Below are 18,080 nucleotides of genomic sequence, written 5' to 3'. Positions count from 1 at the left end.
GAGGGGGGATTTGGAGCTAGAAAGCACGGTAACATCCTCATGCCTTCCTGAATCGTGGCAGATGGTTCACAAAAGCACAGCCTAAAGCCACCTGAGAGCCCCATGTGCAATGAGCTGGGCTGACGGCAGAGTCCCTGGGGGAAGCTGAAGACCTCTGCTGGGTTGGGGGCCTCTTCCAAGTCCCCAAGGGCCGGCCCCTTTCAGGTGGGGGAGCCATGCTGCCCACCTTGAGGGCCCCCTGCTGGGCCACCTCCCGGATCTTAGACAGCATGGATCGCAGCCGCCTGTTCTCCTCCTGTAGGACCCGGATACGGATGTCGTTGGCCTGCACCTGCCTCTCCATGTCGTCCGTGACGTTGCCAGAGCCTGTGGAGACCTACTATCTGGCACCCCACCCCATCAGGTCTGCCTCTTGTGCCCAACGAGACAGGACCTCAGAGGGCAGACACGCCAGCCGGTACGTGCCTAGGGTCCCCTGCCGGTGGCCCTGCAGGTGGGCGGGGTTAGCATACTGGACCTCCCACCTCATCTTTTTTCTCCTGAGGCCTTGTTCCCCCCCTCCCCCTGCACTCCCTACTCCCCTGCCTGCTGGGAGGTGACCAAAGCCTTGCAGAATTTGAGAGCTGAGAGGGACCTGGAGCTCACCAAAAATTTAGCACATAGGTAAGAAAGTGAAGCTCTTCCAAGGCCACCTGTTTCCGGAGGGCCTGGGAGACAGTGACTCGTTCAAAGCCACAGCCCGCTCTTGGATATGAGTCTCAGGAATTCAGCAAGGATGTTCTCTCCCACTGCTGGGGGGACAGATGCTCCCCCTGACTCTGAACCCAGGCAAGGTGCTGCCTGCTCTGGTTATCAGTTTCCTGGTTTGTCACAAGCGGCTGCTACCTGCCTCGCGGGGCGGTTGACAGGTTAACACAAGGGCCCAGCACTCACAAGTGATGACTTATCATGACAAGCTAGATTGCAGTGGATCATCCCAACAGCTCTGCACGGGGATTCACCCCAGAGCTTCAGGGGACTGGAGGGGTTGGGACGAGAACCCAGGCCGCCGGGCAGTCAGTCTTCCACTGAGATGGGTCCCTAGCACTCCCACGGACACTGGACAGTTGGGGCTGTGCCCCTGGAGCTGGCCCCATGGTGTAGTTTGGGGAGATGCCAGGACAGGGGACATGGAAGCTGAGCAAGGACTGGCCTGTGACGTGGTAAAGAGCACAGGCTACACAGGTAGCCAGACCTGGGTCTGGATTTGGCTGGGTGACCCTGAGCAGTCAGCTCCCCACTGGGCCTCTGTGTCCCCATCCACACAGAGGAGTGGGTAACACACAGAGCACCTGTGTGTTGTGGGGGCTCTGCCACCCTTGCTGTGGACCCGTGTCCTGCCCTGATGAGCCCTCAGCTGCCCACTCCCAGCCCCGGCGTGCCCTCTGCACCAACCCCGGGCCCCTACTTTGGATCTGGGCTTCCACAGGCCTGTGCAGGTCCGGAAAGGCCACCAGCAGCCTCTCCCGCTCCCTCAACTCCACGAGCTCACGTTCTCGCTCCGAGATGGTCAGCTGCAGATCCGCTGTTGCCTGCTCCAGGCCTTGCTTCTCTCGCTGCAGGCTCTGCAGCAGCTCCTGGGGCAGGGGAGGCTCAGAGCTGAGGACAGCCTCCCAGCCCGCTGGGGACACCCCATCACCTCCACTCCCCAGGCACGGGGCAGGCCCGCAGGTGCTTAGCTGGCTGCAGGTTCCTCCAGAGAAAGGGAAGTACCGCCCCTGCCCCCTCGCCCTGCCTGCTCACACCTGCTGGGCCCGGAGCTGGCACTGCCCCTGCTCCCTCTCGCTCCGCACATGCTGCAGTTGCTTCTCCACGTGGACCCGCTGGGCCTCGGCCTCAGCCAAACTGCCCCTCAGCTCCTCACGCTCCTGGTCCAGGGTGTCCAGCTGCTGTAGCAGGGCTCGCTGTTTGGCCTGCAGGGACTGAGCCGGGATGGGCAGGAGGGAGGCCATGAGGCCCATGGGGCCAGGCCCAGACACGCAGGACAAAGGAGGCAGCTGTATCCAAGCCCACCCCCTTGTGCTACATCTGTCTGTGCACATGTGTGCAGTAAAAGGGGTGGAGGGAAGAAGGGAGCAGACCCCAACCCTGGCAAGGCCAGGACCCCCAAGCTTGGAGATCCCGCCCCCCCCTGGAAAGCAGACCTCGCCCCCACTTCTCTCCAGTCACAGTCGCCACTCAGGAATTCTTCTCCTTAGGTCTCCAGTGTCTCCCCCCTGTCAGTGGGGAGCACTTTCTCTTCCCTTCGTTGCAGGAGACCAGGCGCTGACCTCACCTCCTGGTGGCGGACCATGCTATCGACACGGGCCTTCTCCTTGTCCAGCTCTGTGCTGGCCCAGCGGATCTGCTGGCTGGCTCCATCCAGCCGCCCTGCCAGCAGCTGCACCTGCTCTTCCAGCTGCTGCACCTGCCTCTCAGCCTCCGCCCTGTGCTCAGCCTCCTCTTGCAGCTCCTGGGCCTTCGTCTCTGCAGGATTGAGCGGGCGGGGGAGGGGGTAGAGTGGGGGAGCCCTGGGGAATTCCTGCACTGCCTCTGACCCAGGACAAGACCTGGGAAGGGGGGCAGTGGTCACAGCACATCTCTGGGCCTCAGTGTCCTCAGCCACAAAATGGGGCTCTGAACCCTGCCTGAGGTGGGTTCTGAAAACAGAAGGTACTCTCTGGGTGGGAGGTGGCATCACCCAACAGTGTGGCCTGTCAGACCCTGCTTCCTCTGTGGTTCCCTTTAGCTTTGCCCCCGAAGCCCAGGAGACAGAGGGTGCTGGTCCAGCCACCGAGCACATGGCACACGGTACAGGGCTCCATGGCAGGGCTCCTCACCTACGGCCCGCGTGGACTCCCGCTGCTGCTTCAGCTCCCCCTCCAGGGTGGACACCTTTGTCTTGAGGTCACTTGTTTCTATGGCAGCCAAGAGAGAGGCCCTTCAGAGGCTCCCTTGGGCCTGGCTGGCAGCCTCAACGTCCAGTGCACCCCACAGCATGGTGGCAGCCCTAGCCGGGGTGGAGGAGTGCCTGGGCTTATGGGAGGAGTTCTGGGGAGGTGCCAGGAGGCCTGGGTCCCTGTCCACTCTGCTTCCTGTCGGCTGGCTGACTCTCTGGGCTTCAGTGTCCTCCATGGGGGTGACTTGCCCAACTCCCTCAGGCCTCACAACTTCAGCAGGAGCTGGCCCACTGTGAGTGCAATAGCTGCGTCTCTCTGCCTGACGGCTTCTACTGAAGCCAAAGAGGGGCCTCAGCTGGCTGGAGCTACCTGGGGGATGAACTTCCCAGAAGTCCCCTTCGGTGACCGACAGGAGTGAGTGTATGAATACGCCGCTCCCTCACCCCTCTCGTGGGACGACTCGGACTCCTACACAGGCTCCTGCGTTCCCCAGTGGGATTAAGCTCCAGTTGCCCACAGTGTAACCAGCTTGATGAGCACACCCCTTTTCCCCTGCCTTCCCTTCCCTGCGTCTGCTGCCCACCCCCAGTCCAGGTTTCTTCCACACCGACTCCCAGCACCCACAGCCCCGTTGCGGGGACTGCTCCTGGGGGAGCCCATGCTCAGGCTGTGGCAGAGCCTGGCACTGAGGGTCCGGCCTCAGGCACAGACCTGCGAGCAGCTGCCGCCTGTCGTGCTCCCACTGGGCCAGGCGCTGCTCGGCCTCGTCCGCCTGCCGCCGCTGTGCCCCCTGCTCCTGCTGCAGGGCCTGCTCCAGCTCGCCCACCTGCTTCCTCAGTCTGTCCTTCTGCCCCTTAGCCTCCTCCAGCTGGGCCCTGAGGGGCCCCACAAGCTGAGTGAGGGCTCCCATGTGCTTGCTGAGGCGTGCCAGGTCTTTGCTCTGCTCAGCTGCCCAGTGGCCCATGGTGGTGGCCGGCAGTGGCCTGAGCCCCATGCTGTCCTGCACCAGATGCTGGAACTGGCCTAAGGACGAGGGCAAGTTCTGGCTCTGACACAGGCTGATGACCATCTTGCCCACCTCCTGCAGGCTGCCCTGGACGCTGGTGCATGCATCACAGGGCACCAGGGCTGTCTCCATGGTCTGGGAGTGGACACTCCTGGTGTTTTTGGCCGTCCTGGCTGGACACTGCAGGGAGACGCTGACAGGGAGTCTGTCCAGCTCTTGGCAGGTCTGGGGCAAGCCTGGCATTGGTGAGGTGGGCTTGATGAGCTTGGCAGTCACAAATTCAGGGCTCCTGGCTGGCTCGCCCTTGGCTGTGGGCTTGGAGGTGGGGGTCTCCCCTTGGTTTGCCCTTTTCTGTAGTCAGGAAGAGAAAGGGAAAGCAGGTGAGGGAGATGGGCCTGGGAGGTGACCAGCTCTCTGGGGATTTCTGTGACAGCAGCCACTCCTGATGCTCAGACCTTCAGATGATATCTGATACCAAGGTGAGTGAGAGAGCATGCCTTCTCCTTTCTGCTGCCTCAGCTTACCAAGCCCAGGCTCCATGCTGTTACATGCATGGCACTGGGAGGGTAATACAGTGACAGACACAGCTGCCGGGTACTGGGCCCTTGCTTAGTGGACTTGTCTGCTCTTGTGTTGCTGAAGCCACTGTCAATTTCAGTTTCCTTCCCATTATGGTGACAGTGGTCCTGCCCACCAGGTGGTTGTGAGGGTTATGGAATAACCCATAACAAATGGGGTCGATACAAACACCATTCCCCAACAATGCCCTGGGAGGTAGGGACTGTTATCACCCCCACTGCACAGATGAACAAACTGAGGTTCAGACTAGGTAGGATTTTTCCAAAGCCCCACAGTGTAAACTGCAGAACCAGATGGCCCACACGTGACCCCCAAGGCCTGCATTGCGAACTGCCAGGCTGCATGGGCCTTGAGTGGGGGCTCCAGAGTGGAGCCAGCGACAGATGCGGTGCACATGTGGTGTGCGAGGAGCCTGGAGCAGGTGGACTGATGTGAGGGTGACTGCAGTTGGGGAAGCGGGTGGCTGACCCACCTGGGGGGCCACCTGCTGAATGAGCATGACCAGCCTCAGCAGACTGTTCCAGAAGCGCTGCACCGTGAGCCCCACGGACATGCAGGGCCTGGCAGCCCTGGCGGGGGGCACCGTCTGCTCCACGCCGAGGTTCTCCAAGTAGCTTGCACAGCTCTGAAGCAGCAGCAGGAGCCTGTGGGCAGAGACGGGAGGGTTGGCTGGGGCCGAGCCCAGCACCAGTGTGCCCTCACACCACACGACCAGCAGCCTCCTGCTCTGGGAACCGGCCCGGGCGTCAGGGACTCGGAGCGTCTCAGAATACACTCTGCCTGACCCAAGAGCCACTTCTTCCAGGAAGCCCTCCCTGAAGGCTAAGCTTGGGGCCCCTTCGGGGCCTCCTGGGTGGCAGCACTTCTGCCTGGCTGCTCCCCACTGGACTAGGAGGCTCTGGGAGGCTGGGCCTTGCCTCGGTTGTGTCCAGAGTCCTCAGAAAGTGCTGGGTAAGTGGCTGCCTTCCACCATGTGGCTCAGAGCCTTCACCTTGCAGAGGACCCAGCTGAGACCCCCAAAGCGGAGGAGGCTGCGCACAGCCTCAGGGTGAGTGTGCAGGACACTGTGCCCTGCGGTTTCCTGATTCTAGTTGGGGGTGGGGGTTCTCCTGTGGGATGAGCTGCTTCTGCCACAACGGAGACTGAAGTGAGAGAGCCAGGTCCCTATCCTACCCTGAGTCAGGGGCTAATTGTAAGGAAAAGGGGTGTTGGGAAGAGAAGTAGGTATTTGCATGGGAATCAGGCTGTTTTAAAAGAAGAGACTGTGTTTACAAAACATATGGGCAGATAAGTGACCTCAACTTGTTGCAGGTGCAGGAGGGTCATCCCAAACCAACTGTGCCCTTGGGCAGAGAGGGCCTGGGGGAGGGTTGCTGACTGCTCCAGGCCGTACCCCTCTCTGGGCCAAGGTGTTCTCCTCTGTGAATGGGGACAATGAACGAGCAGCACTGGAGGGTGGAGAGTGACCTGGACAGACGGGCCAGGCGAGGGGTGGGAAGGCGGGTCAGCTCCAGCTTTCTAGAAGGCGGATGGGTGAACTGGGCCCTGACGGGCTTGGCCAGCACAGGGACGAGTAGGCGGGGCACTCCTAGCAGAGGGCACAGCAAGGAAGGAAGGTGTGTTCTGGGCTCACACATGTTCAGCCCCCTACAGGGTCCAGGTAGTGCTTTCACACCGTCGGCTCCTCCAGGCCTCTGAGTGGTTACCCTGGCTTCTAATTGTCTCCAAGCAGGTCATCCCCAAACTGCTGGGGTCCCTGCCTGTCTGGCCCCCGTGACTTCATTAGCATGCAGGGTTTGGAGCACATGGAGCCTGGGCTGCGGTCCCCAGGGAGTGGAGGCTGACGACCATGCTAATGTGAAAGACAGTGTAGAAGTGGTGGGGCTGCAGGGGAATCCACTGGCCTCCTTCCCAGCAGGGCCAGGATTTGGAAAAGCACATCCTGTGTCTGGCCCTGTGACACATGGAAGGGACAGGAAAAACAGCCTGGGATGGAAAGTCTGAGCAGCAGCTGTAATGTCCTCGACACACAGAAACCCTAAGGAAGCAGCTGGCGGTGGCTGGAGAAGTAGCCGTCAGAGCTGTGGTGTCACAGAGACCAACAGGGTGGCCAGCAACTCCCTGAAGGTGGACTATAAGACACACGGCACAGGGGCTTCCCTGGTGGCGCAGTGGTTGAGAGTCCGCCTGCCAATGTAGGGGACGTGGGTTCGTGCCCCGGTCCGGGAAGATCCCACATGCCGTGGAGCGGCTGGGCCCGTGAGCCATGGCCGCTGAGCCTGCGTGTCCGGAGCCTGTGCTCCGCAGTGGGAAAGGCCGCAACAGTGAGAGGCCCGCATACTGCAAAAAAAAAAGACACACAGCACAGCACGACACAGGTGAGATCGCTATGAGGGCCCTGAACCAAGCTGGCCCCCGACAGCATTCAGTCAAAGGTGATTGTTGTCATCAATGTCATCACCCCGCCAGAAGTGGATCCTGTGGCTGCTACTGGTTTATGGGGTGGGTGCCAGCATCCTGAGATGACCAGGTTTGGTCCAGGCTCTCACCTGTCGATGACCAGCTCCAGCAGCACAGCGTGGGACAGCTGCGTGAACTCGGGGTCACCTGGCACGTGGTCGTAGTGCTCTAGCAGGGCCACCATGTCCAGGTCACAGGCCATGCGGTCAGGGAACTTCCAGGAAGGGAAGTGCATGGGCCCGGCACGCGAGAACACGTCCACGATGGTGCCCTGAAGGTCGGTGAGGTCCCTGCGCAGGCTGTCCATGCAGGCCTGGCTGCCCAGCAGGTGTGCCATCCTCGTGGCTCCTGGGGTGGACAGAGAGGATCCCCGTTAGCCAGAGCCACGTGGCTGCTGCTGGAGGAAGCTTCTGAAAACCCCAGAAAACCTGCTGAAATCCAAACTCGACCCTGGGGAGAAGTCGGTTCCCTGGCCCCTTTGGGACCTGCTTGTGGGTGACCTCACCAGCCTCCCTCTCATCCACCCTACCCCACGCCCACACTACTGATTTCCTCGGTCCACAAGTCCCTCTGAGGACCTGTGTGTGCCTGGCCCCTGCTAAGTGCTGGGTGGATACAGCTGTGTATGAGGTTGTACTTGCTGTCCTTCCTTCCCTGAGCAAAGCACTGGACCGGCTACTGACAACAAAAAGTCAGTTGTAGCTACAGTATGACAGGGAGCACTGGACCACCCCTGGCCACTCTCGTCTCCTGCCTGGACTGCAGCAGCAGTTCCAGCTGGGCCACAGGCCTGCCCACTGGAATCTGATCCACTTCTGCTATGGAGACCTCGGCCAAGCCTATCTGACCACATCACACTGGCCAACAACCCCTCAGGCCTCACTTTGGCCCTTGGGAGAAAGGCTACCTCCAGGCACACCCCTCCCCTTGTCCTCTCTCGCCACCTCCCCTCCCCTCCCCTCCCCTCCACATACCATCAGCTACAAGCAGCAGCTCCTGTGCAGGCACTCATTTCTGAATCCATGCCCATCTGTCTCTTCCATCTGAGTCATGCTTCCCCCATCCAATTCCCATCACCTGCCTAACTCCTCTCATCCTTCAGGGTTCCCGGACATCACCTCCTCCAGGAAGCCTTCCCTGACCACCCTCCAGGCTGGCTTAGATACTCCCTCTGGGCTTTCCCCATCTTGGCCCTGATTGCTCTCTGCAGGAACGGCCTCTGCTCTCTAGGACAGGTCCTCACCACACCTCAGTCACTGTGGTATCCCCAGTATAGCAGCCTGGGGCCTGGCCTATTGCAGATGCTCACTGACAAATGAACGACTAGTAATTGAACGGAGAAAAGAAAAAGAATCCACAAAGAAAATTTAAAATACCTTGACTTTGGGAGGAAAACAAGTCCTGAAGTGTAAGAGAGGAACACCTGAAAATTTGTATGGATAGCTATCCTAATCACTCTGGTGACAGGGGGCCCATTATATGTTGATACAGGGGTCCCAGTCCTGCCCCTTTCTGGCTGTGTGGTCATGGGCAAGTCACCGCACCCCTCTGAGCTCCAGCTGTCTCACTTGTAAGATGGGGACACCATCCCCCATCAGGCCAGGTGGTATCTGCAAGTAACGTGCTTGGTCCAGGACTTCCCTGGTGGTGCAGTGGTTAAGAGTCCACCTGCCAATGCAGGGGACACAGGTTGGTTCCCTGGTCTGGGAAGATCCCACATGCTGCGCAGCAACAAAGCCCATGTGCCACAACTACTGACCCTGCACTCTAGAGCCCGTGAGCCACAACTACTGAGCCCTCGTGCCACAACTACTGAAGCCCACGCGCTGCAACAAGAGAAGCCACCGCCATGAGAAGCCCGCACACTGCAACAAAGAGTAGCCCCTGCTCACCACAACTAGAGAAAGCCAGCAGGCAGCAATGAAGACCCAACACAGCAAAAAACAAAAAAAATAAAAAAGTGCTCGGTCCAGGGCAAGGCACCAGTAAAAGTTCTGCAGCCATAGTAACTATTATTACTGTGATTACTATTACTAGCAGTAACAACAGCAAAGACCACCCTTGTCTGGAGCTGCTGTCTACCTTCCATATTTCCTTTTCTCCCCTGCGGCCCGCACAGATTGCTTCCCTTCCATCTTTGCCGTGTGTGGACATCTGAAGACAGTGATTTGGATGAACCATCCCTGGCCCTTGACTCAGAAGGTCTGGCCCCTCCCGTGGCTCTTCGCAGGCCTCTGACAGCAGGTGTCAGAGCCAGCAGCCCTGTGGATGCTGAGCCCTGGTCCCTCCCCACCCTGCAGTGGGGGCCCCTTGTGGTTTTCTCAGCAGCAGAAAGTTCCTTGCACCAAAGCCCCACCCTGCAGCAGGGGCTGCTTGGGCAGGATTTAGGCCCCCAGGAAGTCCAGGCCTGGCAGGGAAACCTCTCTTCCTCCAACCTGTTTCCATCTCCCAACCTTCCTCATTGCAGAAAATGGCACCCTCACTGGAAGCACCTGGGCACTTCCTCGAATCCCTTTCCTTTATCCCCACATCCAGGCACCCAGTGCTGCCAGCTCCACATCCCACCCACTCTGAGAACCCGCCACCTCTGTCCATCAACACTGCTCCACACCCCCCACCTCCCCCAGACCACTGCCCCAGCCTTCCTGAGGGTCGCCCTCTCCCCTCCCCAGCACCCCCTCGCACCTCGGCGTCTCACCCCCGTAGAATATGCTTCCTCCCCATACTCTGTCTAAATAAGATGCCTCCCTCAGATCCCCGGGCTGGTGAGGTCCCCTGTTACACATTCTCAAAGCAGCCTGTGCTTTTCCCTCCCAGTACACACCACAGTGGCATGGAATCATTGAGTCATTATTTGCAGTTGGGAATCTGTCTCCCTGCGAGCACATAGGCCGTTTTTTAGTTCACTGCGGTATGACCTGGCCACCTGGGCTGGGACCTGAGGGCCTGCCTGTGCCCACAGGTGCAGGGAAACCCAGAGGCCCCAGAGTGGTTCCTGAGGGCAAGCCAGCCTCTCTGGCCTCCCAGAGGACTGGGCCCTGTCCTCACCTCTGCACAGGTGCCTGTCCGTGGAGCTGGATGTCTGAGTGCCCCCAGCTCTTGGACTTGCCTGTGGGCTTTCGGGCTCAGGGTCAGAAGCTCAGCCAGGTGCCTGGCTTCCCGTGTCCAGCTCTGCAGTCCCTGGGAGTGGATGTAGGGAGAGTGAGGGAGTGGGCACTCAGGGAGGGCTTCCTGGGAGTGGGGGGCAGGGAGGAGGCTGTCCCAGAAGAAGGGGGTTGTTTCAGGCTGGAGGATGGGGCGAGGGAAAGGGTAGGTGGGGTTGCCAGCCTTGAGCCTGAGCACCGCTGGCTTTGACTACAGGACCTACTGTCGGCCACTTCCCAAATCCACCTCCTTTATTTATTTATTTTTATTTTTTGGCTGCACCACGCGGCACGTGGGATCTTAGTTCCCTGACCAGGGATTGAACTCGCGCCCCCTGCATTGGAAGCGCAGAGTCCTAACCACTAGACCGCCAGGGAAGTCCCCAAGTCCACCTCCTTTAAACAGATGAGGAAACTGAGGCTTTGGGAAGTTAGGGGGCTAGCCTAAGATCACTCAGGGAGCTGGGACTCTTGAGTCCAACATCTTCAGGCCATACTACTTCTAGAGCAGCACTGGACAAAAGAAATATAATGCAAGCCATGTATGGGTTTTAAAATTTTATACTTGCCACATTAAAAAAACTAAAAAGAAAGAGGTAAATTAATTTTAATAACATATTACTTAACAATATACCCAAAATATCTCTTCAATGTTAAATCAATATAAAATATTGTCTATTTTTCTGCATTAAGTCTCAAAATCCAATGTCTATTTGACACTTATAGCACATCCCAATTTGGACCAGTCACCATTTTCATATACAGCACCACATGGGCTGGTGGTTACTATATTGGACAGTGCAGGGGTAGGGGATCAGATCCTGTGTTCATTAAGCAGATGGTGACTGAGTATCTTCTATATGTTGGGCATTGTGTCAGGGACAGAGCAGGGCACACAGAGCACTGTCCCCCAGGAAGCACCATCTATGTCTGAGCGTCTCTGCAGGGGGCAAGTCTTGGTGTGTCAGCTCTACAGTTCCACCCACAGGTGGGGTGATGAGTCCCCACAATACACACACACACACACACACACACACACACACACACAGGTCCACTTCCCACATACAAATGTTGCCTCAGTGATGGTCTCTCATAAGATATTGCCACCCATGAGGTGTTATGTCCCCAAAGAATGAGGCAGAAACAAACAGAAAAACCGACTGAAACATTCTGGGTTTCCTTCCTGGAATGGCAAGAAGGAAATAAATGCAGCAAGCAAAAAAATCCCACCCCGGGAGGAAGGGTTTTCAGGTGGCAAAGCACCTGGAACTCAGGAGCTTGCTTGTGCAGACGTGAAGAAACAGTGACCTGTTCACCCTCAAATAACTACAGCTGCCATCTGGGGCCATCTGGGGCCATATGTTAGGTTCTGGTTCTGATGAGCAGCAGCAAATGCCAAAGCAGTAAGAATATACAAGAGCAAAACACAACATTGAAAAACATCCAAGGTTACCCTACGTCGTTTCTTCTGAACAGTGGGGATTTGCAGATACAAGCCTGTTTTGAGAAACGTGTGTGTGTGTGTGTGTGTGTGTGTGTGTGTCAAGTGAAGGAACACTTGACACAGGCTTTCTCTGTAATTCCTGGGTCCTGAGTAGAACCCTCTCCCTGAAGCTGCCAGCCCCGCACTGTTCCTGAGATCACACAAGTGCTGGCACTAATTGAGCCACCACTACCCTGGTGTGGGAGCAGCAGGTAACTCTGCCTCTCCTCAGGCCCCTCAGCCCAAGGTGGACTTTTAACTCGCAGAGAAGTGAAGGAGCCTTTCCTGCACTACCGTTTAACATTCGAGTCCTTTCCCTCTCTTCTCCCGCTTCTCTCTCGAGACCCCTGGGACCCTACCCCTCAGGTAAAGATTATGCCTCCCTCCTGGCCAGTGCACACATGGAAACACTTTAGAAACTCTAAAACCATCTAAATGGCAGTGTCAGTCTCTGACTCAGGAGTGCTAATTGCCTGGATCCCGGGGACACTGAAGGAATCCAGTGAAGACAAAGGAGTAAGTAACTGCACTAATAGAGAAGAATGGCCTGGGTTTGGATTCTCACTCCACCATGTGAACTGAGGATGTGAACCTCTCTGTCCTCACCTGTAAGTAAGTTGCTATATGAAATAAATGATGTAATGCATGTAGTGTTTGGCACATGGTCTGGCTCATGGTACGTGTTCAATAAATCCTAACTATCATTATAATTCAACATTAATAATAACAATGACATAAACCAGCTATGGTGTGTATGTGAGGAAGAGAGACGGGGAGGAGACTTGGGAGGGCATCTTTTCCTATCCCCCCTCCCCCACCCCCCATTTCACAGGTGAAGAAATTGAAGTCCAGGCCAGAGTTCAGGAGTTGGGAGAGAGGAAAGGGAGGAGAGGGTCTCAGGAGGGGAAGCGAAAAGGGCGGGATTCGAGGTGTGCTGCGGGGCGGGAAAGTGGTCCGCAGGGACCAACCTGCGGGCGTGAGGGGTGGAGCCTAAGGAGGAAGCCTTGATTTGAGTTGGTCTACGGGATTTGAGGGCGGGACTATGGAAGCCAGGGGTGGAACTGGAAAAGGCAGGCCCGTGGGAAAAGGGACCCGTGGGAATTAGGGATTGAGATTTGGGAAGGGGGTCTGAAAGAGGTGGGCCTGAAAGCAAAAGAGGGGGCTGGGGGAATAGGGAAGCGGGTCTTTGGCCAAAGTGGGAGGCCAATGGGAGAGAGCGGGGGCCTTGGAAGGCGGGGGTCGGAGAGAGAGAGGAATCTTCTGGTGGAGTAAAGGGTAGGGGGGCCGGGGCCGTGGGGTGCGTGCGAGGGCGTCGGCGGGAGATGTAAAACGTCTCACCAGTCTCCGGCGTCGCAGCCTCAGCCACTGTGTCTGGTCGGCTCATGAAACTGCCCCTAGGTGCGCCTGCCGCTCCTGGGATCCCCGGCAAAACCTATCCCGGGTCCCCGACCGCTGCCACGGCAACGGCGTGTCTCGAGAGGGAGGGGCGGGAATTTACGTCACGGAGAAGGGGCGGCCCCGGAAGTGCGTCAGCCTCGCCCCCCTCGGCGACGACTCGCTCGGCCGCCGCCATCTTGCGAGCTTGTTGTACTGTTGGTGCGGGGAGGCCGCTTTGACGCCACACCGTTCACCTATACAGAGGCGGACTGGCAGCCCTGAGCGTCGCAGTCATGCCGGCCGGACCCGTGCAGGCGGTGCCCCCGCCGCCGCCCGCGGCCACCGAGCCTAAACAGGTACCACGACCCCCGCACCTCGACCTGGGCCCTCCCCTCGGGCGCGGGCCCTCTTTACTCGTGCAGGAAGAAACGGCGGTTTGCGAGGGCTTGGAGGGGCTCCAGGTCCCAGGAGGCAGCGCGCTTCCCGTCTACCTTCTGATAGCGAAACAAGCCTGTTAGAACAGGAGTTCTCAAAGTGTGGTCCGCGGACCGGCTAGCATCACCTGGGAGTTTATTAGAAATTCTGAGTTTCCACCCTAGACCTTTTAAATCAGAATCTGTATTTTAACAAGCTCCCAAGGTGATTCATTAAAATTTGAGAAGCACTGATCCAGCGCATCCACCGGTCTTCTGTGTTAATTGGGCCCACCGGCCCCCAGTCTTTGCCCAGGAGTCCCTAATTTCCCAGCCTGCACGGTGCATCTTTGAACGTTAATTCTCAGCATCTGTGTAGTGCTTACTCTAAGCCAGACACTGTGCCAGGCTCCGACGGAATGAATGAAGCGCAGTTCCTGCTTTATTTAGGGAGCTCACACACTAGTGGGGAGCCAGATATAAGTGAATACTCAATAAATGTTTATTGCCTCAGTTACCATAAATGATACAGTTTCAGCCAGCCCTTCAAAAGATCTCAGTCAGCTAAGGAGGAAAGACGTGGGTCAGTAATTGCAGTGTGATATAAGTATCAAGTACAAAGGAGACAGGAATTCTAATCAACATTGCTTTGGTGGGATATAGGGGAGATTAAGGTAGGTGAAGCCCACCGGCGTGAAAGGTAAATTGCGTTTAGAAGAATGAATCAGTAGTTCACCAGATAGGTGATTGGGAAGGGAAATACCATTCTTTATTCATTTAGCAAACATTTATTGAGCACATCCTGTATGCTGACCACTGCAAATACCTATGTATCCCTGGCATTTTCCCAGTACCTTGGGGAAAAGTAACCAAGGTAATACCAGATAAGTGCCAAGATACCAAGGTGGGAATCAGATGGTGCCTCTTGTCAAGAGTAAAGAAGGTTAAAGCATAGGGTTGGGAAAGTGGTGGTTAAGAGGTGTATTTCTGGGGATTTGAAGTTTTCGTAGCAGGCTATTGGGAGAAAAGGAAGGGATGTAAGCCGGATAGTGACATATTTGTGTTTCAGAAATTCAGGTAAACAGTGATGGGGAGAATTGCTAGGAGGACAGGTTAGTCATGTTATTCAAAAGATGTTGAGAGCCTGGCCTAGATTGTGGCTGGGGCATGGGACAGAGGGGATGGGCAAGCTCAGATCACAAAAGGGCTGTGGTGCAGGCTCTCCCTCCAAAGTGATGCATTGGAATCCTGGTTCTGCCATTGGGCCAGTTAAGGTCTCCATTCCTCAGTTTGTCCATCTGTAAAATGACAAGACAATAATATAATAATAAGAGTACTTAACCTCTTAGAGGTCTGTAAGGGTTATAGATTTAATACGCTTAAAGTGCTTAGGAAAGTATATGGAACCTACTCTGTGCTTGACAAATGTTCTTATCATTGAATGTGTAGGCTGAGGAAGGGAGAAGAGACCCACGTTTTTGCCCGGGATGACTGGAGGCATGGTTGGCCGTTCGTGAGGAAAGCGGTTAGAGATGAAAGTGCCCAGAACTGCTGGATCTAAAGCTTTGTGGCACATAAGAATGATGTGGGACGTTGACGGGGGTAGAATGGTTCAGCCTATAGGTGCTAGGGGAAGTGGAGGACATTTTGTAAGTGCCTGACTGAGGACAGTGTGTATAGTGTGAAGAGAACCAAGAACAGAATTTTGGGGACCCCTAACACTATAGGGCAGGAGGTGAAACAGGAGCCAGGAGAGAAACTTGGATGGAATGGTGAGCAAGAAGGAAATACAGGTGAGAATGGGACCTGGGAGTTGAGAGTTTTGTGAAGGAGCGGTCACTGGTCACACGGTATACTGATGTAGCTGGCTGTAGGCCGTCATTTTTGACTTTGGCATGAGCAGTTGAAATGAAGGGGGATCAAATGGGAGCTGAGCAAGTGGGAACGGCAAGGCTGAGAGAACTCAGGCTGTTTAGCTACCAGAGGAAGGCGGGGAGAAGGCAGTAGCAGAAAGGAGCATAAGGGTAGAGGAGAAACTTTGTTTCTCCAAAATGAGAGACTTGAGCCTTTGTTTACTAAGGGGAAGAAGCTGGTGAGGAAAGAATATTGGAATTTATGGGGCAGTTAATGTTGAGTATTCCAGTGGAGTTTCACAGAACATTTGAACATTAAGTGATGGTTTAGACTACGGAATGGATGCAGAGGGAAAGGGCATTCAAGGCAGAAGAAGTGGCCAGCAAGGAGTTTCCCATTTCTTTATTCAGCAGACAATTCTTACATATCCCGTATCAGCCACATCCAAGGGTGGGGATACAGGCATGGCCTTCTGGATTCTGGAATGTGGTTTCTCAGAACGTGGTTAGATTTCCCCCCTCCATCTGAATCACATGGACACTTGGTAAAAATGCAGATTCCCAGTGTCACAGAGATGCTCTAGCTGGAGGGGAGCCAGAGAGGCTGCTCTTTTCATTGGTTCCCTGGGAAAGTCCCATGCAAGCACAGAGCAGTTGAGAGAGAGGCTCTTCTGGAGCAGAGGTTCCTGACTCAAGGAAAGTCTCGATGAATTGGGCAGGAGAGTCTGTATTCTCAATAATATCCTAGAGGAGTTTAATGGTGGGCATCTGGCACCAAGCCAGGAACTTTAAGACCTTCCTTTTCCTGTTTTCACAGCCCACAGAAGAGGAAGCATCTTCAAAGGAGGATTCTACCCCTTCCAAGCCAGTGGTGGGTATTATTTACCCTCCTCCAGAGGTCAGGAATATCGTTGACAAGACTGCCAGCTTCGTGGCCAGGTAACATAGCTACTCCTGCTCATGTGGGTCACGGGTAGATTTTAGCATCAAGAGCTCCTGAATTTGCACAGGGGTAACACTTGGGTTTTTAGAGTGGTATTGTTGGCTTAGGCCTGTCAGCTCATCTAAAACCACAGCATGGTGTGAGGTAGGCAGTGGGCAGGACTGGCATCGCTAACATGATATGGTGGTGGCAGAGTACAAGGCACACCCAGCTCCAGAGTCACCAAGAACCTGTGCTTCCAAACCGAGCCTGAGGAAATACTTGGAACGCTGCTTTGTCATGGTTAATGTGTGTCTGTATCTGAGCTTCTGGCCTTAGGAAGACAAAAGGGAGTTGATGATTCTCATTGTGCAAGGACTGCATTTCCTTTGACCCATCTGCAAAATGGAATAAAATAACACCTAGAATTGTTGTGAGGCAGGGGTGAGGGGACTGAGTGCAGTTTGGGTACATCATGTAGCTATTACCTCAGATGGCATGAAAATCCGCTTGATTTCCTCTTGTTCCTCCCCATTACACTTCCTCAGATGGAGTCTTCTTGATGGCCACTTGACTCCAAAGGTCAACCATCCCCTAGTTTAGGGCATTTCAAGTATTCCTTTGGCAGCCAGCAGGCCACATCCAGCCTACAGATCTTTTTGTTCATTCTTAACAATATATAATTTTTTAACTTTTGAATTAGTTGTCATTGTTTAAAAATGAGATTGCACAGTAAATCTGGATTTCTGGCTTCTCTTGATGAATTGGATGGCTCCTTGCGTGGAAGCAGTAGCTGGCCTTGAGCAGACTGCTGCCCTCAGTCAGGGCATATGCTCTCCAGGGAGCCACACCTTGACCCTGAGGCAGCATCCCCATCACGATACATCATTTAACAGATGGGTCCTTCCTTTCTCAACCTCTTTTTAAAATGAAACATAGAAAGAGGTTACTCTGGTTGATGTCTTTCACTGTGTCAGGCTGCATGCGGGTGAACCTTTCACATTTCAACGGCTTTGACCAACCTGGATATTGGGTTAAAACAGCTCTGTGCTTGATTGAACATTATTAGGCCATGTCAGATTTAGGGCAGCAGGTGTTGTGTTTATAAGTTTAATATTTCATAGCAACGCTTATTCTTCCCCTTGTCCCCTGATTTTTTTTCTTTTTAATTAATTTACTTTTGGCTGCATTGGGTCTTCATTGCTGCGTGCAGGCTTTCTCTAGTTGCGGCGAGCAGGGGCTACTCTTTGTTGCGGTGCACGGGCTTCTTATTGCGGTGGCTTCTCTTGTAGCAGAGCACGGGCTCTAGGCATGTGGGCTTCAGCAGTTGTGGCACATGGGCTCAGTAGTTGTGGCTTGAGGACTCTAGAGCACAGGCTCAGTATTTGTGGTGCGTGGGCTTAGGTGCTCCGCAATATGTGGGCTCTTCCCAGACTGGGGCTCAAACCTGTGTCCCCTGCATTGGCAGGCGGATTCTTAACCATTGCGCCACCAGGGAAGTCCACCTTCTGATATGTTTTCCTGTTTAAAACAATAAATAGGAAAAGAGTGTAAGAGGAAGAATCACCACAGTCTCGCGACCAGAATAGCTTCTACTAGCTGTTTTCACTTTTTCCTGTTTCCTTCTGGCCCTTGGCATCCTTTTTTAGATTCTTGTAATACTAGTAGAGATACTTTCATATCCTGCTTTTTCCATTTGCACTGTGTTGTAAGCATTTTCCTGTGTTGCTCCACGGTCTCCTGGTGCTGCATGGTCCTCTCTGGAAAGGATGCACCATGTTAAGGTGATGGGCCTTCCTTGACTTGGCTGACTCCTCTGTATTTTCCTTTGAAGTTGTTTCCAACATTTCAGTTTGGCAAATGAAGCTATGGGGAAGTCTCTGAGCATTTTCTTTCCCTTTTAGATTGTTTTCCTAGAAGAAAATT

General features: G+C 55.1%; 2 protein-coding genes across 2 annotated transcripts in view; one reads left to right on the top strand and one right to left on the bottom strand.

Moving 5' to 3' along the window:
* CCDC157 (coiled-coil domain containing 157) overlaps positions 1–13,327 on the bottom strand; it is a 16,631-nt gene extending 3,304 nt beyond the window's left edge. The window contains exons 1-9 of the mRNA XM_022550716.3: positions 12,928–13,327; positions 7,053–7,311; positions 4,976–5,147; positions 3,630–4,275; positions 2,859–2,936; positions 2,315–2,505; positions 1,785–1,961; positions 1,448–1,616; positions 227–366 (exon numbers count right to left, since the gene is read on the bottom strand). Of these exons, the coding sequence (XP_022406424.2) occupies positions 227–366; positions 1,448–1,616; positions 1,785–1,961; positions 2,315–2,505; positions 2,859–2,936; positions 3,630–4,275; positions 4,976–5,147; positions 7,053–7,311; positions 12,928–12,973 (1,878 nt within the window). The 5' untranslated portion in view covers positions 12,974–13,327. The remainder of the gene's footprint in view (positions 1–226; positions 367–1,447; positions 1,617–1,784; positions 1,962–2,314; positions 2,506–2,858; positions 2,937–3,629; positions 4,276–4,975; positions 5,148–7,052; positions 7,312–12,927) is intronic.
* SF3A1 (splicing factor 3a subunit 1) overlaps positions 13,128–18,080 on the top strand; it is a 20,030-nt gene continuing 15,077 nt past the window's right edge. Inside the window, exons 1-2 of the mRNA XM_022550715.2 lie at positions 13,128–13,322; positions 16,050–16,171. Of these exons, the coding sequence (XP_022406423.1) occupies positions 13,260–13,322; positions 16,050–16,171 (185 nt within the window). The 5' untranslated portion in view covers positions 13,128–13,259. The remainder of the gene's footprint in view (positions 13,323–16,049; positions 16,172–18,080) is intronic.

Source organism: Delphinapterus leucas, chromosome 14 (genome assembly GCF_059928025.1).
Source record: "Delphinapterus leucas isolate spDelLeu-1000000601 "Yukka" chromosome 14, BTC_Dleu_Yukka2, whole genome shotgun sequence".
In the NCBI taxonomy this organism is placed as follows: Eukaryota; Metazoa; Chordata; class Mammalia; order Artiodactyla; family Monodontidae; genus Delphinapterus; species Delphinapterus leucas.
This window is presented reverse-complemented; position numbering and strand designations above follow the sequence as displayed.